Source organism: Bacillus rossius, chromosome 10 (genome assembly GCF_032445375.1).
Source record: "Bacillus rossius redtenbacheri isolate Brsri chromosome 10, Brsri_v3, whole genome shotgun sequence".
Classification (NCBI taxonomy): Eukaryota; Metazoa; Arthropoda; class Insecta; order Phasmatodea; family Bacillidae; genus Bacillus; species Bacillus rossius.
Window position 1 is genome coordinate 44107050 of NC_086337.1, and position 26927 is coordinate 44133976.

Here is a 26927-nt window from a genome sequence, read left to right on the forward strand (position 1 = left end):
AGGTATTTGCTTTTATGCCTTTTAAGTCATTAGAGATGGACGCATTACATTAAAATTCAGGGGAACTGGGAATGGAATCGGCCATGACCTATTGTAAGCATGTCCATCGCCGGGGGGGGGGGGGGGGGGGGGGGTAATTAGGTTTGCACCAGGGGGGTCTGGTTGAGTTTCAAAATCTTAGAATAATTTTAATGAATGTGTTTACCCTGATAGTTGGACACAAATCACAAGTCTATTGATAATGAAACTTTACAAGTTATTGTAATACACACTTTTACAGTTACCTATAACCATTTTAAGATTTAATCTTTAGAATTATTATTTTTGTTTTAAATAATGGTTTGAAAAATATAAAGCTAATAAATAAAGAGATCACTCTAATTGCAAGGAACCATCCCATTAGATAAGATGGACCAAAATTCGCACCAGAGTTATTCCGAATGCCAGTCGAACAAAGACCTTACGAATACATTAGTAAGCTCTCCACTCTACAAGGACCATAGCATACATATCATATAAGCTAATAGTAAGTAACTTCTTTGCAGCTTGTCGGGTAAGTGGAGGTGATGATGACTTAACAGAGCATTAAGTGCTACACTCAATAGATGGGTGGTCGATGAAGGTCCATCGAGAGAAATCAAGGGCTCAGGGGCAAATAAATTTTAGGCCCCTCCCCATTATTCAATTTACAAGTTTTCAAATCCCAAAGATAAAAAAAATCTAAAGAATATAAACATAAATGTGGCCAAAACTGTAAACATGATCAGCACATATCACATTACTTGTAAGGTTTCCTATGAGTTATATTAATAATAGACTTGTAATTTTCGTCCTGTCAGGGAAAACCCAAGCATAACAAATATCTCGAAACTATACTGGGTCCCCACTGGAGCCTTGGCCCCGGAGATTTACATTTCCTCTTTTCCCCTCCCTCTCGACGACTCTACTCGATGGCTGGGATGAGGAATAAGACATAATTTAAATAGACAATTGTAAGATTCTCTGCTAGTGTTTGTCCCAATGTTTCTTACGAAAGGGAACCTCCAGTGTGAACCTCCATTGTGTAGGTACTTTATTGTTTAGTTTTATCGTTCAAGTGTACCTATTATTGAAGTGTGAAATTTCACTTCCATTCATTTTCTTCCAAGCATTCCAAAATGGCAGCGCACAAGAAGAAGAAGAAAGGCAAACCGGAGGAAGACTTTTTGATCGACGGGGTCTCGACCATAGAGATGACCCGCCCCCAGCTGAGGGTGCTGGCAAACCGCCTGCACGAGGAGCTGCTGAAGGAGAAGGAAGATCGCAACCTGATGCAGCTGGAGAGGGACAAGCTCCACACATTCCACGACGTATGCCGCCAGCAGCTCGCCGAGTGCCAAGCTGGGCTGAGGTATAGTCTGAATCACGTAACTTGTCTCATGTTTGACGGTTCTCGAAAGTAGTACAATAGTGAGGTATATTCAAAGGAGGGGGAGGAATAAGGGGGATATATCTCCTCTCATCCCGAATCCCTCAAAAAATTGATCATTACCACCAAAAAAGAGGAAAGAATTTAAAAGCAACACCTCTTACACCATTTTAACGAAAGTTAAATTATGCATATGCTTCTGAGTGAAAGGTCTTTATACTGAAACGTTCAGTACTACGGCCATGCCAAATTAGCGATTTCGTCGGTTTATCGAATGTCAATATAGTTTTAATGGGAATATCAAAGAAGATTTAATATACAGTACAGGGAGATAAGCTGCTTTATAGAAAGAAAAAAAATATACAGATGAGCATTGGTCTTCTTCAAAACAATTATTACGGAAATGTACCCGTGATATGTGAAACATAACCGATGTGTGAAAATTAACACGCTAGAAAACAGCAATCACTCTACTGAAATGCACTGTCTGTGAACTGGGAATGAAACCATTACCGACCAAACCCAATGCGGACAAAAATTCCAAAGTTACCACTCCTTGCATGGTAGTCTCTTTTCTGCGCCGACCGATTATTTTTCCTGGATCATTCTCTTTGTTCTGTACTCAACCTGTTTGCATAATGCATGACTTAATGCACTCCGCATGTCTGTACCCAGGGTTTTTTCCCCTGTATCTATGCAGGTTTTACCTGGGCCCAACTTAACAGTTATAGTTTATAATTAAGATAGGGGAGTTAGTCATGGTGCCAATCTCTGCCATGGCTGGCCAATCCCCCTCCTAGCACACGATACATGCTACCCTTTCTGCATGGCTGAAACCCTGCATGATTAGAGTTTATAGGCTTCGGTCTGAGACACTTAGTTAGATCCCTCCCAATACACTTAATTTTTATGTATGTTAAGAAAAAATGTAATTAAAGAGAGTGAAACGAGAAACGCTTGTGCACACCTAGTTAGGGTGGCCTTGGCATCAAAAGTTCTATGTTTGAAATGAGTAGCTTATAAATTTGGTAGTTTGTTTTCGTTAACGTACAATGGAATAAGATTTAGCGCGTTTAATGGTGGTAGATCTTTGTTTCAAGTCAATTAAGATTTCTTGTGTTCAGTAGTTAATAGGCCTTATAAGTTTAATCTATGTCCTCATGTATTCTTAATTATTGTTAATTAAATTAAATGATAGCGAAAAACCTTTATATTTACAACAATATAATAGTTAAGCTTCGCTCAACACGTGCCCATAGGTAATTAGGTTCGTGGTAATACAAGTGGCGGATGGATACTGAAAGGAAATCTCAAGTAGAATTCCCAATAAATTTTCAATCAAGCGTAGAACTACTCGTGCTTTACCTATATGCTGCCATTTGAAACGGATTTTAAGACAGAACATGATATTTATGTGCTAAACTATTTATTTTTATGAGAAATAAAGTTATCGGCATTGCCACTCACGAATTCAGATAATTTTAACATTTTTTTCCCCAGATATAATCAACATATTGCGCATCATGTTTCAGTTTATAGGTAACCATCAATCTTGGGCATTTTTCCTAGAGAAAATTAATATAGTACTCAGTTACTGCACTGTTTTGACTGAATAAAATTCGTTCATCGTGAGCATTACCTACTAACACAGGCGACTTTATTTACTGTCAATTTAATAATGTATAGGTACAGGTTAAGAAATGGTTTTAAAAACAGGATGGTGATTCCTCGTGCGAAAATAATTAGGAATTGTATTTATATTTTTTTAAATCTTTACTCTTTAAAATAGTGTTATTTTATAGTTTCATAAATCAATGAAAATAACATTACAAAACCTTGTCTAGAACCTTGATGAACGAATATGGCACACCACAATGAACAAGGTTGGCAGGATTATCCCATATCACTTTTTAAATAAGGATAGAAGTTACACACTCTGTTCTTGTAAGATTTGGTTCCAGCGAGCTGCAATTCATATGGAACGATGAATTATTATTATTAATCAGTATTACCAAACACCCTTTCTTTGAACACTCTAAAGTCCGATGTTTTGCTAGAACAATCACATGTTCATTTCCACTACAAGCTGGTTGGTAAATGGTTGAAACTTAAAACGGATTTACCTTGCAAATATTTCATCCAAGAGTGTTTAGGAAACTGCATTTTTCTCTGTTAATTCAGTATGTTATTTTATTACTAATTATTCATTAAAAATATTTTCAAGCTCATAGATACAAAATTCAATGCGATAATAGCGTGTATTCCCTAGTTTCTTTGAAGAGGGTTACTAGAAGCTATACTGTGTTTTTTTAGAAGGGTAACATTTTAAAATTAAACTATTAAAATCCCCGATTTTCAAAGAAAATGAGTCTCTTGCCTATAACTTTCTATTTAAAAAAATCAATATTTAATAATATTTTTTGTATAAGGAATTAACTATCAACGTCTAAAATAAATAAAATGTCTTCATGTGTACACTTTACAAATTTCAGAATGTGTATAGCTGTGTATTTTTTTAAATGCAATTGACAATGAACTCGAACAAGTTCGCATAGTGTAAGCATAACGTGTGAAATTATTAATATTTTTAATGTGTTAGTGTGATGAAAAATGAAAATGAAGACGCTGAAGAGAAGCATCAAGTTGAATTGAAACAAGTTGAGCAGAAAGTGAAGTACTTAATGCACGAACACGAGACGCTTCTCAACGAAGCAGTGGTAAGTGCAACTTATTTATATTTCTGATACTGCTCTGTGCGAAAAAAAGAATTGTATAGTAGGCTAAGGAAAACCAAATCAATTACGTTTATTTAATTACTTAATTGCTATGAGCACGAGGCAGTATCCAAGTCGTTGAAAGGGTCACTGACACGATACTGCAGTGGCTCGTCATTGCCTTCTGCGTGAGGACGAATATGGCATATAACCTTGCACGCATCATGAAAAATCACCAACCCACCAGCACTAAGTCCACCATTCTGGCTTTGAAGACCATCGTGGTTTTAAATTTCTAATTTCTTTAAACTTGAAAGCTGAACAACTTTATTTTTAATATTATATATATATATTTTTGTTTCTTGTCATACTTTGGACTATTTGATGTGTATGGTTAGTTTAATTACTACCGGTAAGGTATAAAATACAGGAAACACAAATTTACACATTTGCCTTATACGAGACTTGAACCCATATACATACCAGATGTTTAAAAAAAATTGAAAATCTAGAAGGCCAATTATATCATGTATGTTCATCTTGTATCAACGCCATAAATTCCCTATCTGATTTTATGCCATTTTGGTTTCAGATAGTTGAAAGGAATTTTTCCACCAATTGTTCGTGTTAACAAGCAAGGGTGGAAAAGAACTACGTTGGCAAAACTGGCTTAATTCGGGAGGAAATCAAAACCATATTGAAAACCGATAATGCTTTTCCAGAAACAGAAATAAAATATACGCACGCTAATCTTATGTGAATAATTTGCAAGAACATATTATTTATATGAAAATGATGCAAGAAATTTGGTAACCACAGCTATCATAACAAATATAAAATTTGTCCCTTTTAGGAAAAAGTATAGATAAAATATATATATTCCAAACAATACCTGGCACTCTGTTCTTTCATTTGCACATGCAAAGTATGCACATTAAGCATTCACACAATTCATTGTCACAGGAAGTCTTCCAGCACTAGATTTTACTTCAAAATTTAAGGATTTGAATAATGACAAACATTTTTTTAAGTATTATCAATTTTTAATTCGCGATAGTGTAGGAAATTTTCATTAATACAAATTGTAATGATAAAGGCCTTTGCGAAACAGGCATTTATGTCAAAACGCAGATTCATTACTCCACTTATACAAGCTTCGGAATTCGTTTCAATCCTCCACAACAATAAGTTGAATAGCTGTAGATATAAGAGAAGAAACATAATAAGATAGTTATATTTTCAGTCAATTACGTGTGATTTCCAAGACTTGAAAGCCTTTCAACCTGCATTGCTGGCTCATGTAAAAAAAAAAAAAAAAAAAAAAAACATTTATTGTATGAACTACCTTGGCCGCGTCTTAGTGGTAGCTACCGGCCTAAGTTAAGTAATTATTATTTTTTTTTAATTTCAGAGTCGTTTTAGTATTCCTGTATTATAAGCTTATATTGCCAATGTTGATTCTTAATCCTGAAGATGCCTGCTGCAGTGCAGAGCGAAACGTCAGTAACCTCTCGTATTCAAAAATTGAAAATTATTTATCAACTTCGAATGTTTCTATTTGTGTTGCAGGCAGATAAAATGGCCGCTATGAAAGCAGCTGAAGATGAGTTCTCGCGGATGCAACAGCAGGAAATTGAAGATAAAGATAATCTTAAGCAGCAACTAATTACTGCTGGCCTTATGTACCAAGAACAATTACATAACTTAAAATTGGTAAGTATATTAAATTTATCTATATGTATAAATTTATTTGAAAGCTATGTTGTATTTGACTTTTATTTTCATTATAAGAAATAATTAGTTTGTATTGCTACTCTTTATAGTGGCATTACAAAGTACACAACACGAAAATAAAGGAAATAGCCTATCTAAAACAAATGAATTTTTCTCTAAAGGAGTAAAGACAATTTTAACAACACGAAGGGAAAGCAATGCCCCAAGTGATTCAGCTTCTTGTTTGAAGTCTGATTCTTAATGCGTCTGAAGTTTGCTACATATTCTACGTGATGACACTGTGCCATATTTATTGGCTCAGAAGTGTAGACTGGCCAGTTTCTATGACAAACATTGCAAAACTGAAATGGCTTATGCACAAAAAACTGCATTAAATTAAATAAAAAAATTAAAGACGATATTTTAAACAAAAATTATCGCAGTTACTTGCCAGATACAGTAGAATATTAATAACTAAAAGTAGGAAGCAATTATAAAAAATTGTAATATTTTCTCTTTCACATTTGCACATTCAAAATATGCACATTTAGCATTATACAATTCATTGTCACAAGAAGTCTAACAGCATTAGATTTTACTTAAAAACTAAAGGATTAGAATCATGAAAACAAATCGAAAGAATATAGGAATAGTGGTTTAAGAACATTATTTTTAAAAATTAATATTGTGAGAACTTTTCATAAAACATAAACGTAATGGTAAAGGCCTTTGCCAAATATTTATGTCAAAACGTAGATTCATTACCAGCTTCGCAATTCGTCCAATCATCCACAACATAAAGTTGAATAATCGTAGGTTTAAGAGAAATAACTTAATAAGATATGTATATTTTCAGTATTATGATGTACGATGTCGAAGACTTAAAAGACTTTCGACCTGCATTGCTGGTTCATGTAAAATAAACATTAATTTTATAAACTACCTTAAGCGCGTCTTAGTGGTAGCGACCGGTCTAAGTTAAGTAAATTTGTAATTTTTTGTCCGGAAATTTAGAGCCAATTTAATATTCCTCTATTCTAAGTGTATATTTTATGGTTGAGTCTCAATCCTGAAGATGCCTGTTGCAGTGCAGACCGAAACGTCAGTACACGCTACCACCGTGACGCGGCTCAACCTCGAATGTCGAGATAGTCAATCGGATAACGACCGCGCAAGCCTGCAATATGGCAGATACAGACAAAAATAATTTTTTTTTGTCGAGGGGGGGGGGGGGGAGGGGAAAGCTTTTCGTAGCCCTCTGAGCGTTAAGCTCTAATGACATCATCGCCTACGGACTGTAAATAAGTTTTACTTCAGAAAATATTATTTCGAATTCTAGGCAGGAATCTTCACGTGACGTCTTCGCCAGTGAGTCACTGGCTGAGAGTACTGCCCAGAAGAGCAAGTAGCGCGTGCGCGAAGTGGTGTCTTCTGTTCCGTCAAATTGGCCGCCCGAGTGGCCAGCTAGAGAAGGGGGAAGGAAAGGATTTAAAAAAAAATGCGCGTATGAAAAAACAATTGTGCTCGGAGTCTACGCGAAAAAAAACTTCTTGTTTATTTTATATTATTAGGTATAGGATACATAAATTCTCTTTCCCTGAGGTTGCGGATTAAAAAAAAAAAATACACGCAAGTATGCGAGAGCTAAATTATGCTGTTGCGCAAGTGTGAAAGTATACAGGTGTGCAAGTAGCTATGCTGCGTCATTTCTAACTCTCCCCTGCCGTCTCCTCCTCTACCGGTTCCCCCGCCGCGTACCTAGTAGCTATTCCTGTCATGCGATCGGAATTTTCGTAATGCTTGAAAATAGAAGCAAAAAAGTTTCACTGCAAAAACTTACATTACTGTTGACACTAACACTCTTGCATATATGGGACTACAGAAGTAGCCGCATGCGTCGTGGCTTCTCACAGAGTTGAAATGGCAGGTGATGTAACAGCTCACCTTGCATCATCCAAAATAACATACATACTGCATTTACTGATATTTTGAATTTTCTTTTTCCACATAACTTCGTGAGGAGGGCGGAGGATATAAACTCCATTAAACACACATTAATTTCCTGCGTCCGTCACTGCTGCAGTCTATTTTATTTAGTTACACCTTTCCGTGATTAATTCCAGGAATTCGCGGAAGAGATTGAAGAGGCGCGCGAAGTCTTCCTGGAAGAGAAGAACGAGCTCAAGAAGAAGGCCGAAAAGCGCTTGCTGGAAGCGAGCGAAGAACTGACGTTGAAGTTCCGGATGGAACTGTCGGAGCTGGAGATTCGGAAGAACAAGCAGATCGACGACCTCGTGAAAGAACACGACAGCGCCTTCGCCAGCATGAAGTACTACTTCAACGACATCATGGACAATAACTTGTCACTCATCAAAGGTCTCAAGGTATGAACAGTAAGTAGTCCGAGTAATTTTTGGGGATGCAAACAAAGTGTGTGTGTGTGTGTGTGTGTGTGTGTGTGTGTGTGTGTGTGTGTGGAAGGGGGGAAAGCTTTGGCAAACATAACTTGCGTAAGGGAAATTAATATTGTACTTATTACGTATAAGGTAGTCTTGTGCCGTTGCGAGCGTGTATTCGCATCATCAGCTCCGAGTTCGTTGCGCCGGAGAGTTTTAAGTGGCCCGCCTCGTCAGGCGGGTTGATAAGTGCGACGCTCGCTGGTGCTTCTAGCGCGGCATCGCCTCTAAGCGCAAGGCTCTGAACTGACGCGCAGTCCTCTCGTCGTGCATAGGAGACAACCATGAAAATTGAGCGGTGACCGTTAACATTATACGGAGGAGCAATAATTAAGATAAAGGTGTAATGCAGGTGCTTTCAAGAATGTTTCGGTTGTTTTACGCCTAAAAATTACTCTGAAAAACACGCCATTTTTACTCTTTTAAAAACACAGTTTAAAAACTTAATCCGGAAACAAAACTACTTATCGGCCCTCAGCGAACTCTTTAAAATACTTTTCGTAAACAGAACCCCAATCGGATATCTTGGGCAGTTTTCAGATTACGTTGTTTATCCTGAAGCTGTGCGCACCGCGTGTGTGCCCGGGTAGGCAGGGGCCTTAAGTCGTCCAGCACTTCTGTTGCCATTGTCTGAGGAAGCGATGACTCGCGGCGTGTAAAGGCACTCGAGTGGAGGGGGTAGGGGGGGGGGCAGGGAGGTCACTGCAGGTCAGTGGACGAGATAGTGTTGACGAACTGAGGACGAGGGTGGAGAGCGAGTGTTCTAGCGAGAGCGAGGGTAGAGTAATCATATCGGCATCGAGAGATGCTCGTACACAGAAAAACAATATTTTTCTGTACCCTTACAAAAGGGTCCTTTTTGGAAACCAGTTGCGAAGAAATATGATGTAGCTTTGTTCAACACATGGCTATGGTTATTTTTTTGTATATATTAAAAACATTTTTTTTTTCAAGATAATACTGAGCATTGAAGTACCTTGGCTTCTGGGTTGTAGCCGCGTCCTTGGCGAGTAATTCACCGACGTTTCGGTCGACATTGCGGTCGCCATCATCAGGGAGCAGTTACCTACTGAGCCTACCTACCTACCTCAGTAGGTAACTGCTCCCTGATGATGGCGACCGCAATGTCGACCGAAACGTCGGTGAATTACTCTCCAAGGACGCGGCTACAACCCAGAAGCCAATCTACTTCAGACAATGGCCGTGAAAGCCTGCGACCATCATTAATACTGAGCATTTCTTACGAAAATCGGGGAATAATATTAAAGTTCAAACAGAAACCTACATCAACTTTTGCAATCAGTACGTTTATGTTTTAATTTTAATTTCTTATTTTACGTTTGTCAGTTATCCAATGACAAACAGTGCGAAACAGCATCGGTGTTTGTCCCAGAAATTGTATTAAATTAAAATTCCCCAACGCACGTATCATTTAAGAACGTACATATTTAGTTTCAATGCTGGAATAGAATTTTTTTTTTCATGCAGTATGTAAATTCCCTGAACACCTTCAAACGAAGGCTAGATCGGAACCAAAAAAAAAAAGATGCATTTAATCAATATATGATGACAAGGCAATATAAGGTTTTTCTTTTTATTTGTCCGAGGTTTGAAGGGAATTTTTTTTTTCCCCCCCGCTGCTCTCTATGTTCATCATTTGTTTTGCAAATTGTATTTTTAATTGCCTAGTAGTCTGTATGCGAAATACAATAAATACAAATTAATCGATTTTTTTTCCAAACAATTAGACTTTTGTTTTGTTGTGTCATTCTTGTTGTTGTGCGCAGTAAGTTAATACTGGAAAGCTATTCAGGGAACGGTTTACAGATAACTTTTCACTATTGGAGGTACTGGGACGACATGTACATTAGGTTCGCACCTCAAAATTTGCATCAATACTCCCCCAGGCAGGTAATCCCGTTAGGGCATAGTCCTGGTTAGGAGAAAAGATGGGTCTCTTTTACATGCCAGACACTGTTACCAGAGCCTAACATGGGTTCCTAGAACCGGGAAAATAAGATTCGCCATTTCCAATCGCGGCATGTTACTGGAGAGCGCCCGGCTAGGTCGAGAGGTTGAGACCGGTACCTTTGTATATATATGACTGTATAGAAGTCGCGAGTGGATAGGATTTACTCTACGTTTTTCAGAAGCGTATGATGAGCAGCTTGGGAACTTCACCGCTGCAGTGCGCTGCCGTAACGCCCTGTATCGTCTTAGTTGTTATTTGCACGTTAGAGCGCAGCACTGTCGCCCGCTGTCATTCCCCCGCACCCCCCACCTATCATTCACTGCAGCTCGAGGTCGTTCAACGGGAGGGGGAAGGGGTGTTTGAAGAGTTCGTCACTTGTCCGCTAGGGACCACCACAAGTCGATGCCCTAGAGATGGTGGCGATTGCGGCGGTGAATTAACCAACTACCTCAAAACCGTGTTAGAAATTTTAACCTAGGCTGGCGACTTCTATACAGTATATATATATATATATTCAAAGCCGGTACTGGGACGACACGAAGCGAGGAATGCACCGTCTGTCTGTCGGCCGAACAGGAGAAGCTGAGGGACGTGCAGAAGAAGCTGGAAGACGCCTCCATGCTGGAGAAGGAGTGCAAGAGGCGGCTGGCGTTCGGCGGCGGGCGGGAGGCGGCGGTTGGGAGGCGGCGGCGGCGGTCGTCGTCGTCGCCGGGCCCGCCTCCCCGGGCCCAGGAGGAGGAGGCCGCCGTCAGACAGGCCGGCGACCAGTCCTCCTGCGACGCCGCTCGGGCAGCGCTGGAGGTGAGGCCGCGCGCCGCGACCAAACGTCGCAATACGGCGACGCGGGGGGAAAACTTTGGACTAGTAATCAGCAGAGACCGGAAAAATTCGCGGATTCATTTCGTGATAGGCTGAAATTCAAACATGTGCATAATTCTACTGGTTCTGCTATTGGATCGTGGTTTAACTGGAGCTCTATGGGCCAATTAGAGACTATCGACCAAAGAAGCGTCGAATCACAAGCTACCTAGTGGAGACGACTCACAATTTAGTAACCAATGAACACGCGTGCAGAGGGTAATGGAGGCTATCCTAGAGGTCATTGAATCAGCGAATTTTTCCGGTCCCTAGTAATCAGTAGGGGCAGGAAATTTTCGCGAAAAAAAAAAAAACTAAATGCCTACTAGACTGCAACAATGTGTACCCACACCAGCGGTTTCTTCCTTGTGATTGGCGGCCGTCTGCGAGAGTGGTCGTTGCCTTGTTTGCACGAGCCACTAAGGACGAGTTTGCTTCCACACTGAATTAGTGTGATTTGGTTGTTGTAACAATCGACATATGCACCCAATCACGAAACACAGACGATGCTACAGTGTTTTAACTTCCAGATACTCTCGGGATCTTTTCGCGAAATTTTCATGGCCCTAGTAATCAGCTTTGGCGAAGCGCGAGACAGTGTTTTCCAACCCCGAAGGCCCCGGCTTATCCTCCGCATCCCCTCCCAAGTCAACGCCCTTACAGGGTAGTAGCTTGGGAGTCAGCCTACAGAACCGTATTAAAACATTCCAGAGCCAGTAAATAAAGACAGAACTGTATAGGGGATTGCTCCCCCCTTTCGACCGGGAAAGGTGTTAGAGCTTCAGCTATGACCAGAGGTTAGGGCCACCCATCCCAGCATAGTCACCACCTCGGCCCCCTGCCTCGCTCAGCTGACCAGACAGTTGGCTGCGTCCTTGGCCCTTAGACATCATCAGCACTGCTGGCGCCTACCCCGATCTACCACATCACACCCAGCGAACCCGTGGTCCAGTGGAGGCCTATCCAACCTCTCCTAGCTGTCCAGGCTAGTAACCGGAGCTGCAATGCTTCCAAGCTATTTTACACTCCACGCCGTTGGATGCCACTGCTGGAAACTAGTTTCACGCAGGGCCGGTGCAAGGTAAATTGGCGCCCTAGGCGAAAAACCTTCATGCCCCCCCCCCCCCCTTTTCCCCCACCGGACACCCCAAAAAAATTTTCCTTGCCTCAAAATAGAAAATACATCACGTAACCCAAAGATTTTGTCAACAATCAAATGTAAGCAGGCTTGTGTTTTTTGTTTTTACTTTTTTACTTATTACAAATCATAAACAGGTCACCGTGGACTTTAAATAATTACTTATATCAATATAAACATTCCAAACTGTTACAAAAATCCATTTTCATCTAGTTTCAATAATCGTTAAACATATTATATAAGCTGTCATGTGTCGTGCTGCGCCGCCCCCAGCTACTTGGCGCTCTAGGCGGTTGCCTAGTTCGCCTATGTGGACGCGCCGGCCCTGGTTTCACGTACACTCCAAGCCGCCAAGTTCTCTGGAATAACTTGTCCCACGTATTTATCACCAGTTTCCCATATTGTCCATACACAATTACATATTTGGTGTAGCCCATATGTGAAATGTGCCGCAAGTCTCTGAACTGGAGCGCAGTCTTCTCGTCGTGCACAGGGCAACTATGAAATCTGAGTCGCAACAATATTAGATAGCGGGGAAATGAAGATGAAGGTGCGATGCAAGTCACTTGAGTGCTTTCAAGAATCTCTACCGGGCGTTTCAAGCCTAGAAATCGCGCGCGCAAGTATTAGGACACCGAGGGATGGTCCCAGTGTTGCCGAATGTACGGAAATTCCCGTACCATTCTAAAATATAATTTTTTTAATGCCCAAAGATCTTAACTCTCGGTGTGCGGCATTTGGTTGGAGTAATTTCGTGAAATTGGAAGGGAAGTTGATGGACGGGAATGTGTCACAAAGATGGCGGATCCACGCGTAGCTACATAAACACGTATATAGTCACTTTCGTGAACATTAGGGGACATACCAAACGTATCGGTGTACCAAATGAAACTTTATTATAGTAAAACTAACCTGGAATATATTTGGTAAATTAAAATAGTCATAGTAAAAGATAATCACATGCTTTAAAATACCTAAAAAAAACTGGCATTACAATGATTATAGTGGAAAACTGGCATTACAATGATTATAGTGCATACCCTCCTTATGAATTCCAAAGAGGTTTAGTAGCACAGTGGTAGAGCGCCTGCTTGGTAACCTAAAGGGGCGTAACAATCTCCTCGTCACTGTTTTTTTTTTTACTTTTTCAAGATAACATTATAATATAATGTTAAATCAGCTCAATAAGGAAACTTGTAAAACTGATTTCAGTCGTTTGATAAAAAACAAATATACGAACCGTTCTAAAATGTTTCAGGTTAATATTTAAGTAATGCCATAGGTATGGCTTCTGGCTGAGGAGCCGACTGCCATCTTGGATTGTGTCGTCATGGCAGCCATATTGGAGTCAATTTCCTCAAAATTCCAGGGAAAATTCCAGTTTTTAAAGAAAATTTCCCATTTTTTCCACAAAAAATCCAGAGGGAACAAATTTACATCGAAAGGGGCCAAATTTACACCTAGAGGGACCAAGTTTTCATCGAGAGAAGTAATATTCCATCGAGAGGGGCAATTTTCCACCAAAGCCCCATCTTGGATTAGCTTGACCTGCTACACCGATCACAGCTTAACATTTTGCTTAGTGGGTATTTAACACAATAATTCTTCTCGTGACGTCTAGCATTCCTTCTCAGGACAAACACCTTGCTGGAGTAACCAAAGCGGTGTCCATCCGGTAAACCATAGAAAAATCGACATTGGGATGACCTAACTGAGATTATCCTGATAACCTTTATTTGGAAATATAATAGATAATTTTCGCTTAGTCTTTTAGTTATATATATATATATATATATATATATATATGTGTAATAATGTGAGCAGGTTTTCAGTTCTCGCCAGTGATGTGTGAAATTCGTGTGTTCTCGTGTTGCAAATACACTTATAATACAAATCTCTGACACGAAATTTAACGTCGAGCGAGATAAATATACAGCAAATCGTGTTTTCAATTACATTTCTTGATGCGAAAACCACGAAGTTTCCGCACCCACCGATATAATTATTTGCCTGAGCAGCTACGACGACTATCGAATCATTTTATTTGCAGACTGAAATTTTAAACTATAAAATGAAGCGGGTCCAATAAAAGCGAAAAAACTTGAAAAAATACAAATAAACTCCGGCTTTGGACATGATTTTCGACAGGGAATATTAATAAAATTCTACCCGTATTGTTAAAATTCACTTAACAGTTAAAAAATTTTCCATTGGCTTTGTGGTTCATGTCATCCGCCACAGATAGCAGCACCATGGTTACACATTTCCGTTCCATGCGGCTTCCATTCCATTCCTGATATTAATCATACTACATGTCATTTACCTAGAGCTCAGATTTTTACACATCAAAAATATTTAAAGTATTTTCATTATTTAAATTATTACAACTATAACTTGAAACCATTTTGATTTAAAATTGCAACTTCGAATACTTATATTTACATTACCCATCATTTTTGTAACCCGAATAGCTAATTTTGTTTTGTAGAAACATTTAAAATTTGAGACTGATATCGGTTGTTTGGTGATCAGCGGACGTGTCTTATGGACACGGCTGTATTTATAATAAGTTTGTTTATAAGCCGTCTCCTTAAGTATAGATTGGAGATGTTTAATATTCCCTAAAATTGAAATTGCAATTACAGCCAGAGAATAATATGATTTAACTCTCGGCCATATAGCACTTATTAATGAGTATTTATTTCCCACATAGCGACATACTTAAAATTATTGCCTACCTAGTAATTTAATTTTGACTAAAATAGTTATTATTTTATGAATGTGTGACTTTCAGGAAACGAAGTCCCAGTTGAACAAATGGAAAACGTCTTATGAGAACTTGACGTGTGAAAATGAGATTCTTCAGCATCACATACTAAAGGTACGATTGAAATTAAAAATTTTAAAACTACAGTTCTATGAACATTGTGACATTAATATTTAATATTTGAGATAAAAAACATATCTGTAAAGAGTTATTCACTGGCAGTAACATATACAAAAAACAATAGGTATGATTAAAAAAAAATTAATTTGATTAATACTACCATAATGGCAGTATTCCGCCTGGCCTCTACGAAAAAGGCGGAAAAGTACCATAACGGAAAAGTGCCATACATCCAAAGGAATTCTGCCATGGAATGAGTACAGCAGCATTGCCCTCGAAGTAGTGTATAGAATACTCGGTAGGTAGCGCTGTCAACCCTCTAGCGCTTCTGACGGTGATAGTTACAATTACAAATCACTTCCAGATCGCGGACGAGAAGAAAGAAATGTTTCCAAAAATGTATTATAGGTAGAACTCTATTATTATAACGACGATTTAAAAAAAAGTGGTACCTAGTACTCCATTCTGCCAAAATTTCTTATATTATACATTCTACGGAATGAGGAAAACGGCCTTACTCGTAAAATTGTAATGTAACTAGCTTCATAGAATTTACATTTTTGCACACTGGAATAATTGAAGTAATTGGTAAATCATTTAATGAGTGCAAATCCAACGCAAATATTCAAGGATTTTCTTATGTATTGTTTTCTTTATTAAGGTGACTGAACACAAAAAACTCAGATATTAAGGTTTTAATGTCTATAATAAATTATTCAAAGTCTACAAAATGTGTTTTCAAGATGCTGAAATGCGAGGGAAATATTTTTGTCTAGTGTAGTTTGTTGGCACAGGGCAAGCAGCATAGGCACTCTAGGGGAGACATAGGCTCGTACATCCAATTTGATGGACTTTGCACAGGATTGCAGTCTTTCAAAAATTAACTCTGCTGAAATTTATGTATTTTTTATATTAGATAATAAAAAAAATTACTATGCGTAGCATTTTATCCAGCTTCATTAAAACTGTCAGATCAAATTGAAATTCGGTTTTTTATGCCTTACAGCACCTATAAACGAATTATGACATAAAATAACAACAAAAACACATAAATACAACAAAACACGAAACAACAAAATACACAGAAAAAGATTGATAAAGTTCATGTTAACTAATTGGTTACTTTGGTTTTCACAAAAATCTTAAACCGAAACTTAAATGGTGTATACAAAATAAATATGTAGATTACAAAAGTTTTACCAATGAATATTTGTAGATTATTCAAAATGAGTTATAATTTTTTACAATTGTATAGTTACTAATGGTTTTATAAGTGTCACTAATTCTGTAATTGCAAGTTAGAATTCTTAATCCAAACCGAGTCATTATGTCTGAACCAACAAAAATGGTAATAAAATGTATATAATAAAAAGTGCATCACTGATCGAATAAATAGAAAAAACAAATAGGTTATATAGGAATGTAGCATATTCAAAATAATTTGAATGCCTGAAATTTTTAAATATTAATTTAAGAACTTTTTCTGCATACTTGCAATTCTATTCTAATTAAAATCTTTTGATGCAGATAAAGTTTTAAATTGAATAAGACCTAAATATCTTCATTTGTTGCTAATAGTATTATCTACACGTTGGTTAAAAAAAGCTTGGCATCGAATATAACTCGAAGATCTTAAAAGAGGACACCACGTTTAATGTCATTACTTACGATGTGATAACTCTGATTAATTAAATTAGTTTTTTTGGCTAAAGGTTATACAATAAATACTCTCGTAATTCGGAGACGTTTGTTAACTTGAAAATCAGATCCGGACAGCTGAAATATCTTGCTGAATAGTTTCACAAACATATTTCCCAATTATACCTATATATTTTGAAATAAACAGAATATTTTATTTACATTTGGATTTATACTGGTACACACACACATATATAAGACGATATTCCTGATTGAAAACGATGTGGTTTTACAGCAATAATATTTTTAGGAATAAAATATTTTTTTGTAAAAAACTTCTAAAATACTACAAAACAAAATAATACTTCAAGAAAATATATACCTATATAAATGGTTGAACACACAACATCGGTATACAACCACTCACTGACTGATACACTCTTAATTCAAAAATTTTATGTTCAAAAGCAAATTTTTTTTAAATGTTTTAAATGTTTGTTTGAGCTTTATTTATAACATGTTGGAATGAAAATGCTACAGTTACTAAAAACTAAAACGCTACAAAACTAAAAAAAAAATATATATATTTTTGCAAAACTCCGTTCCCCCGGAGAAACCCCCAGAATGGCCACCGCATGGGGAGCCTAAGAAAAGAAACGGGCTCCCCATTTGGAAGCCACCTGGAAGGTTTTTTTTCTGTTCCACCCACCGTTTCTTTGGTAGCCTGACTTGTTACAAGGGATTGTATTCCTACCAGAAAAAATGCCACCATTTTGTCTGGGCAATCCGCCTTGGAGGAGCCGGGGCGCGAACCCGGGTCCTACAAGTCACAAGGCAGGCGCTCTACCCCAGAACCAGAGTGGTAGAGCGGATACTTGCAGTCTTCTTAACACTGACATGGTGTTATTCCACGAGTTTACTGTAGTTTCGAGTGACATTAACAAGTGCAGTAACGTCTAACCTCGGTAACGAACAAATTTATGTGTTCTTATGTTGTTCATTCAGCATGAATTATGTAATTGCATAGCAGTGAAATATAATTTAAAACAAGTCTGGCAATTTTTTAGTTGATTTTATGCAAACAAACTTACAGTCCCGCTGTACAATAATTATATAGAACTATAGACTAGTAAGAAAATTAGTAAAGAACTTGCACTGTCAATGGTAAAGTTATTTTGAAATAAATGTTAGATATTAAAAGAGTATGCTTAGTTAAAATATGTGTGTGCTTACAAGCATGAAGTTAAAGTATAAACATTTTATTTATTTGGTTTTAAAGCCACATAAAAGTTTACTTTTTTATATTACTTTTGGTTTTCTTTTGATTTACCGTGCTTAACTTACGCAGCTAATACTGGAAAGCTATTGAAACAACGGTTTGCAAATAACTAAATATTGAAGGTACTGGGGCAACACGAAACATAAATGGTAACACTATTATGTAGTGATACAGTTATTTTCATGTAAATCGTAAATGTACAAATTAACAAATATGTAAGTTTACATTAATATTTCTGTTCCATTTACAAATAAAATTTACGGTGCATAACGGTAAACAGAATAACTCAACGATGAAACTTAACAGATACAAATTGAAAAAACAACGGCTATACAGAGACGCACAGGTAAACCCAATGATGTGAATAAACAGTGATGACAGCACAGACACTATATTCGTATTCCAGAGAACATAGGTTCAAGTCCCGACTGGTAATTGTCAAATCATTTTGACGTGAAACGTCTTAAAAATCACAGCGAAACATATGGGTACCAGAAAAAGTCTGATGAAAAAATCTGTATCATCTTGCTTTAACATTTTCCTAACTATATAGGCTTCGGCCTGAGACTCATTTAAGTCTTCCTTACCTAGACCTCCCAAATACACTTTTAATTTGGGTTCGGAAAAAAATTTCTGTTCAGTGTAGCTCACGACTCAGATGTGATAGCGCGGTGATTCGTGTGATTGTGTATAGAGAACTGACAACAATGGGCAATACAGATTGTACGTTCACTAAAAAACATTATTTTTTACATTATGCCTTCGGTATCTCGTTTATCATATCACAGGCCAATGTTAAACAGAATTTTCGTCGAATATTAATCGAAATGAATAGTAAGCTACCATTTAGTGTCTGTTTGAATTAAATTTTTTAGTACGTAGTCAATTTCTCGTTTTTATTGTTTTTATTTTAAACTTTTACACTAAAAGCAGCTCGCTGTCATAGAAGTTTCACAAGAAACCAACGGCCGTGAGTCTCGATACAGCCCCACCGATTTTTTTCTAAAAAATTGGTAGGATAGTTCCGTACTGTAGGTCATGGCTAATTCCTTTCACATTGTCGCTCTACCGTGGCGTTGTGGTTTCCGTTTGCATTGACCTCGCTATTAATATGTTTACGGACAAGCAAGCATTTCAGAATAAGGAGAATATCGGAAATAGGCTATTCCTCTGGTAAACATACATAAAAATGATTTCAAGGCTTTAATAAATTAATGTTCTGAAATGTTTTCACTTAACCAGCTCATTACAGTATTTCTAAATGATTTCTTAGTCATTGAGGCAGTTAAAGTATAGGTATAATTTCACAACTAAACTTGATGTAAGTTTTTGGACATACGCCATTGCTAAGAACTTTTTCTGTTGAAGAAAAACTAATAAATAAAAAATAAATAAAGTCGCACCTGTGTTTCCGTACCATGTGCGTCTCTGCCTGAGGACGGGAGCAGATAGCAGTTCCCGAAACGTCGCTTGTTTCTGTTTTGGTAAAACTATTGTATTTTTTTGTCTTTTCGTTTTGTCGTGTTTTTGTCTCGTTTCAACTGTTGTGCTGAATTATTTTGGTTTCAATATTTTTGTGTTGTCATCATTTGTGTGTTTTTTTGTTCACTTAGTACTTTTTTCTTTGTTTTTTCTTTGTTTGTTGACCATATTTCCGTTTCGGAATATTTTGTGGTGTTTGTATTCTTGTTGACAACAGCAATTGTTTGCTTAATTTTGTGTGTTTTTTGTTTTTCTTGTGTATTTTTATTTATTTTATTTATTAGTTTTTCTTCAACAGAAAAAGTTCTTAGCAATGGCGTATGTCCAAAAACTTACATCAAGTAATGCGCTCCCATTGCACAAATCTTTTAAAGATAACTTTACAACTAAATTAGTAAAACTTAAACAGCAAACGTAAATCGTTCTCAAGTAACGTATAACAAATATTTCGTGTTCACAGGTTGGAAATGCTGTGATTGTTTTTATCTTTTCTTAATGTCAATAGTTTTTTTCTGTACATCTATATGTTAAAATACTCTTCTAATGGTTTTCACAGCACATGCTAAAAACATAATTCTGGAATCACAATACCCTGTAACATCCCCAAAATTACAAAAACAACACCACAGCCATTAAGAAGTAAGGTAGTAGTGAAGTCAGGCCACGAAAAGTGAACCCCAATAGCCCATCAGAAATATAATGTAGGTCTAATTAATGATGTAGTAACGTAAAAATAATTTTTTTTGTGAAATCAATAATGCTCTTTTGATAGACATTACATAAAATAAACTCAATTGAATTGCCACCTCAGTAGTATAGATGACTAAAACCTGATGGTAATAATCTGTCGTGGCATTTTAAACATATGATTAAATAATTAAATATTTTACTTACTTAACCGTCGGTTGTCAGGGAATTGTGATTTTCAGTCACTAGATTGCATTTCATTTCAACTAGTGGCCTGGAGTTAAAATATTAATTTGAATCACAACACTTTGTATGCTGCTTATTTATACAAATTCTTTCTAAGATAATAGACATAATTTACTCAAGTCGTTCGAGTATTAGGACTGTATGGTCACGTTTTAACTTATGGTAGTTTTCCGTCGCCCCCCAGGCGGAATTATGCCAGTATGGCAGTCTTCCATCGCCCCCCGTCAAAACAGGAGGAAAAGTGCTATAATTGAAAACTACCATATTTTTATTTTTACAGATCGTGGTTATACGTATAGAGTGGTGCTTCCTATAACACATTTTTGGAAACATTTGTTTCTATCAGTGCGCGAACTGTTGATCTAATTTATGACTGGAACTACAGAAAGTCACCGTCAGAAGCGCTATCTGTAGCCTTTTAAGTTAACCTGAGAAACAGCTAGGGGGTTAACAGTGCTACCTAGCGACGTATTCTATACACTAATCCGAGGACGGAAACATTTGTTTCTATCAGTGCGCGAACTGTTGATCTAATTTATGACTGGAACTACAGAAAGTCACCGTCAGAAGCGCTATCTGTAGCCTTTTAAGTTAACCTGAGAAACAGCTAGGGGGTTAACAGTGCTACCTAGCGACGTATTCTATACACTAATCCGAGGACAAAGCAGCTGTACTCGTTCCATGGAGTGTACAAGGAAATATGGTAGAATTCCGCCTCGTCCTTTGAAACTTATGGCAGATTTCCGTTATGGTACTTTTCCTCCCTTTTTTCGAAGAGGCCAGGCGGCGGAATACTCTCATTATGGTGGTTTTCCAGTATGGTAGTCTCCCGCGCCCCCCGGCTACAGGAACTGTGGTGTCGACTCCTCGCAGCGAGAAGGGTTTTGGTCGTAACACCCTGGGCGGCCGGGCTAACGGGACTCCTGGAGGGGCGCGACGGATTCTTCGCCGAGGGGCGTACACACACACACACACACACACACAGTCAGGTGATCGCCACACTGTGGGCACGACACAGCAGGCGTAGTAACCCAACACATCAAAAAAAAAAAGTACACACAGACACATGCCAAGAGGTGATGGGCGGTAATAAGCGGCCTGGGACTCTTGGCGAGCCCCCCCCCCCCCCCCCCCCCCTGGATCAATGCCGCGGACAGGAATACGGACCGGGCGGCTCGCAATGATGACAGTGTCAGTTCCGCTAACGCACTGGTCGCCTGACTGTGCTGCTGTCCGCATCAGACAAACTGATCTGAGCAACGTTGTGGACCAGGGGCGTAGCCAGGGGTGGGGGGTGGGGGGTGTTTAGGGGTTCAAACCTCCCCCCCCCGCCCTTAGCACCAAATATTTAATTAATTTCTTATTCATCACTCAAACCAAAATTTCATATTAAAATTAATAAAAAATTATTTTACCATTACAATATTTAAATTTTAAGAACCGAAAAACTGCTAAAATAGCACCGTTTTACACCTTAAAATCCAATTTTTTTTCCCGGGGGAGGACCCCCGGTCCCCCCGGTTTCATATGTGGGGGAGGGGGGGGGGCTATGCTTCTTGACACCCCTCCACACACAAATCCTGGCTACGCCACTGTCGTGGACTACTCGGCACAGCAGGCGCAGTGCGCGACGTACCGCCGCACCGGTGCATCCAGAATGCACAAGTCGTCCGTGCCGTGCCCCGCAGCTGCGGGAGGAGGGCGAGAGACTGCGGCGGTGCCACCGGGAGGCGCTGCAGGAGCTCCTGCAGGAGGCCGACCTGCGCGCGGCGCTCAGGGAGACCCGGGTGCAGGAGCTGAGGGCCTTGCTGGAGGCGGAGCGCGCGCGGGCGGTCGAGCTGGCGGCGGGCGGGGGCGGCGCCGCCTTCCCCAGACACCTGCGCGGGCTCGTGCAGGAGCGCCTGGCAGCGCTGCTGGCGGGCAACAACGCCCTCGTGCAGGTAACCACCTCGCACGGCCGTGTTCCGCACCAGTGGCGTAGCTGAGGTGACCGGCGCCCCTGGCCAGACTTGAAAATGGCGCTCCCTCTTGGATTAAAACAGCCGGGGGGGGGGGGGAAGCGTTCAGTAACCGCAGTGCCCCCCCCCCCCAGCTCCGGCGCCCCTGGCGGGGGCCATCCCTGCCACCCGCCTGCTACGCCACTGTTCCGTACGTCTCTTGGCTTCTGTCGGTGGAGGCCCTGGGCCCTTGTATAAGATGGCGGATCCAAGATGGCGGATCCAATATGGCCGCCGGGGTCAAGGTCAAAGGTAAAGGTCAACCAAGATGGCCTCCGTTACGGCACAATCCAAGATGGCCGCCGTGGCACCACAATCCAAGATGGCCGCCGAAACGGCATAATCCAATATGGCCGCCGTGTCACCACAATCCAAGATGGCCGCCGAAACGGCATAATCCAAGATGGCCGCCGTGACGCCACAATCCAAGATGGCCGCCGAAACGGCACAATCCAAGATGGCCGCCGTGATGTCACAATCAAATATGGCGGTCGGCTCCACGGCTCCACAGCCAGGAGCCAGGTGCAGGAGGCCCCCTCCCCCCCTAATTATACGCGACTACAAACAAGAGTTTCATTTTATAACCAAAACGAAACTTAAAAACCGTACACGATGCGTGCTAATATTCATCGATCCCAGTGAATTTGGATTTGGAGGTTGATCAGGATCGATGATCGCTTTTGAAGAGTAAACAAAATCAAATCGATTTTTTTTGGGTTGGTACGAAGTTCAATCGGGGTATCATCCAGTGTTTATTAAGTTTCATGGAAATCATGCGATGTCGTGATGTGGTTTGGCGGCCGATAACCTCAGTGGCGCGAATAAAAAAAAAAGAATGTTTTATTAGTTTAATCTTTGAATAGACGCCTTTTTTTACTTTAAGTTTTTTTCCTTACTTTTGTTGAGAAATTTGGAATGTTTCGCTTTATATTATTACAATACGTAATATTGACCAAAATTAATGTTTAATACCAAGTAAAGAAGATAGTCAATGGAAACCATCCAATGTCTACAATTATGAAGTTGTGGTAAAACATATAGCATAAGCTGTCCATAGAAAAATGACATTTAATGACGTGTATCACGTTGTGGCTGTTGTGAAAGTAGCTATTGTCTTAGCGGCTACTGTTATGGTGGATATTGTCACAGTATGTACCTTAGCGGCTGTTGTGACAGTAGCTACTGTCTTAGCGGCTACTATTATGGTGGATATTGTCACAGTAATTATCGTAGCGGCTGTTGTGAAAGTAGCTATTGTCTTAGCGGATACTGTACGGTAACTATAGTTGTGGCAACTGTTTTGGAAGTAGCTATTGTCCTTTGAATATATATATACTGTATAGAAGTCGCCAGCCCAGGTTAAAATTTATAATACGGTTTTGAGGTAGTTGGTTAATTCACCGCCGCAATCGCCACCATCTCTAGGGCATCGACTTGTGGTGGTCCCTAGCGGAGAAGTGTAGAACTCTTCAAACACCCCTTCCCCCTCCCGTTGAACGACCTTGAGCTGCAGTGAATGATAGCTGGGGGGTGTGCGGGGAAATGACAGCGGGCGACAGTGCTGCGCTCTAACGTGTAAATAACACAACTAAGACTATACAGGGCGTTACGGCAGCGCACTGCAGCGGTGAAGTTCCCAAGATGCTCATCGTACGCCCCTGAAAAAACGTAGAGTAAATCCTATCCACTCGCGACTTCTGTACAGTATATATATATATATATATATATATATATATATATATAAAATTCAAAGCTATTGTCTCAGTGGCTGCTGTTAATGCGGATATTGTCACAGTATGCAGTGGCATAGCCAGGGGGGGGGGTTTAGGGGTTAAACCCCCCCCCCCCTTAGCACCAAATCTTTAATTAATTTCTTATTCATCACTCAAACAAATTTCATATTAAAATTAATAAAAATTCTACCATTACAATATTTATATTTAAGAACCGAAAAACTGCTAAAATAGCACCATTTTACACCTTAAAATCCAAAATTTTCCCGGGGGGAGGAACACCCCCCCGGACCCCCCGCTTTAATACGGGGAGCCATGCTTAACACCCCCCCCCCCCCGTACACAAATCCTGGCTACGCCACTGACAGTATGTACCGCGGCGGCCGCTGCGACGGTAGCTGCTGCTGCTGCTGTTGTTGTCGGCGGGGGCCGGGTTAGGGTGGGTGGCTACAGGTAGCTAGCTACAGTGGAAGAGCCGGCCCCGCCCCCAAAAAAAACCAGTGCCCCTAAACACCACAAGCGGACACAACCGTCCAAAGCGCCCAACCCCCGCATGGTAGACTCTTTCTACTCTGACCAACTCTTCTTCCTGAACAATCCTTCTGTTCCCGTAACCAACCTGCTCGTAATTAATGCACGAAATTTTGCATCCCGCATGAAAAAAAGTGCCCAGGGTTTTCCCTCTGTCTGTGGAGGTTTCACCTGGGCCCAACTTATCTAGTTATAGTCTAGTATTAAGATAGGGGAGTTAGTCATGGCGCCAATCGCAGCCACGGCTGGCCAATCCCCGAGCAAAGCACGCGATGCATGCCTCCCTTGTCTGCATGGCTTAAAACCCAGCATGAATAGGCGTAAAGGCTTCGGCCTGGGACGCACCTAGAGTATTCCCTAACCCAAACCTTTGAATATATATACTGTATAGAAGTCGCGAGTGGATAGGATTTACTCTACGTTTTTCAGAAGCGCATGATGAGCAGCTCGGGAACTTCACCGCTGCAGTGCGCTGCCGTAACGCCCTGTATCGTCTTAGTTGTTGTGTACACGTTAGAATGCAGCACTGTCGCCCGCTGTCATTCCCCGCACCCCCCACCCATCATTCACTGCAGCTCAACGTCGTTCTTGAGGAGGGGGCAGGGGTGTTTGAAGAGTTTGACACGTGTCCGCTAGGGACCACCACAAGTCGATGCCCTAGAGAGATGGTGGCGATTGCGGCGGTGAATTAACCAACTACCTCAAACCCGTATTAGAAATTTTAACCTGGGCTGGCGACTTCTATACAGTATATATATATATATATTCAAAGGTTTTTAGTTAGGTTAGGAAAAAAAAAATCGGTGCAGGAGCTGCTGAAGGAGCTGGCGCGCGCCTGCAAGGCGCACGACGAGCTGCTGCGCGCCTGCGAGGCGAAGCTGCGCCAGCTGGGGGTGCCGCCGCAAGAGCTGGGGTTCGAGCCCCGCCGCGCGGACGTCGCGCGCCTGAGGCTGGGTCGCGGGCCCGCCGGTCTCGCCGCGCTCAACACGTGACCCGGCCACTGCCCTGTCGTCGCGCCGACCGCGTTGATACTGCGACCAAACGTTATTTTTTTTTACGCGATTCTGAATAAACCACACCATTTACTACAATTCAAAATAAAATCAAACGTGAATTACGTATTTTGGCAAGGAAAAAAAAAAAAACTTTTTACGACACATACCGTCATGCGGCAAAAATATTTTTTATCGGGTAAATTTGACTGCTCCTACTATAAAAAAAAATTTAAGCTTTTAAGCAAGTTCCTTGTTTTTTTATGAGCCATCTGTTCAAATAATTTTATAAGTAAGCAAATAACTAGAGATCTGCAAAATTCGCGGGTTCAATGACCTCCAGGATAGACTCTACTACACTCTACACACTCGGGCAAATGCCACCTGTTCATTGGCTGCTGACTTGTGAGTCGTCTCGACTGAGTGTCTGTGATTCGACACTTCTTTGAGCGAGGGTCTCTAATTGGCCCTCATTAATCCAGATTAACAGTGAACCAGTGGTAGAAGCAGCGCTAAGGTATAAATATTTCAATTGTAGCATATCACGAAATGAATCCGCGAATTTTGCAGGTCTCTACAAATAACATGTTTTCTACTGTACAAATAGTCAAAGTCACCTGATTAAAATGTTTTGCCGCATAAGTCGATCTTCGAAAAAAAAAATTGCTGGGCGTTATTTTTAATGGATCGCAGGTATGGGGCATGCATTTTTTTCGCGAAACAATCCGATTGATCATTAGGCTGCAATAAGGTACATAATGTCCGCGCAAGCGTCTGCAAGAAAGGCCATGGCTCTATTTGACTGTGTTTGCACCCTCGCTGGATGGTTGTAATTGGTGTTGCTGTCAGTAGACGTGCACCTCAAGTAAAAAACCAGCCAATCACGAAACACAGACAGAGCTACAACGTGGTTTTTTTTTTACACACTCAGTTGGTCTAGAAAAAGTATTTTCGCGAAAAGTGCATGGCCCTAGTTGCTGACGACTCTGATAAAATAAATCGTTTACAAGGGGGGGAAATGTCACCGAAATGCAACCCTGCGACAGGGGCAAAATTTTTTAATTTTCGCGCCTATTTGGCGGCGCTCCACTGGCTGAGAAGACGCGCGATTCCAGCGCCGCGCCGTTGCGTTTCAACAACCAGCCGGGTGCAGACGTTTAAACGTTAGTAAAAAAAAAACGCACAAACAATCGCTC

General features: G+C 40.2%; 1 protein-coding gene across 1 annotated transcript; it reads left to right on the forward strand.

Moving 5' to 3' along the window:
• Positions 1-1157: 1157 nt before the first annotated feature.
• LOC134536326 (dynein regulatory complex subunit 4-like) lies at positions 1158-25731 on the forward strand. Its single transcript, XM_063376079.1, has 6 exons — positions 1158-1390; positions 4008-4125; positions 7959-8219; positions 10840-11064; positions 22167-22418; positions 25549-25731. Exons 1-6 carry the CDS (start codon positions 1158-1160, stop codon positions 25729-25731), a joined length of 1272 nt encoding a protein of 423 aa, XP_063232149.1.
• Positions 25732-26927: the final 1196 nt, after the last annotated feature.

Coding starts and splice junctions, on each gene's coding strand:
- LOC134536326 (XM_063376079.1), top strand. CDS start 1,158: ATGGCAGCGCACAAGAAGAAGAAGAAAGGCAAACCGGAGGAAGACTTT. Junction 1,391..4,007: donor GAGTGCCAAGCTGGGCTGAG/GTATAGTCTGAA, acceptor TTAATGTGTTAG/TGTGATGAAAAATGAAAATG. Junction 8,220..10,839: donor CACTCATCAAAGGTCTCAAG/GTATGAACAGTA, acceptor TCGGCCGAACAG/GAGAAGCTGAGGGACGTGCA.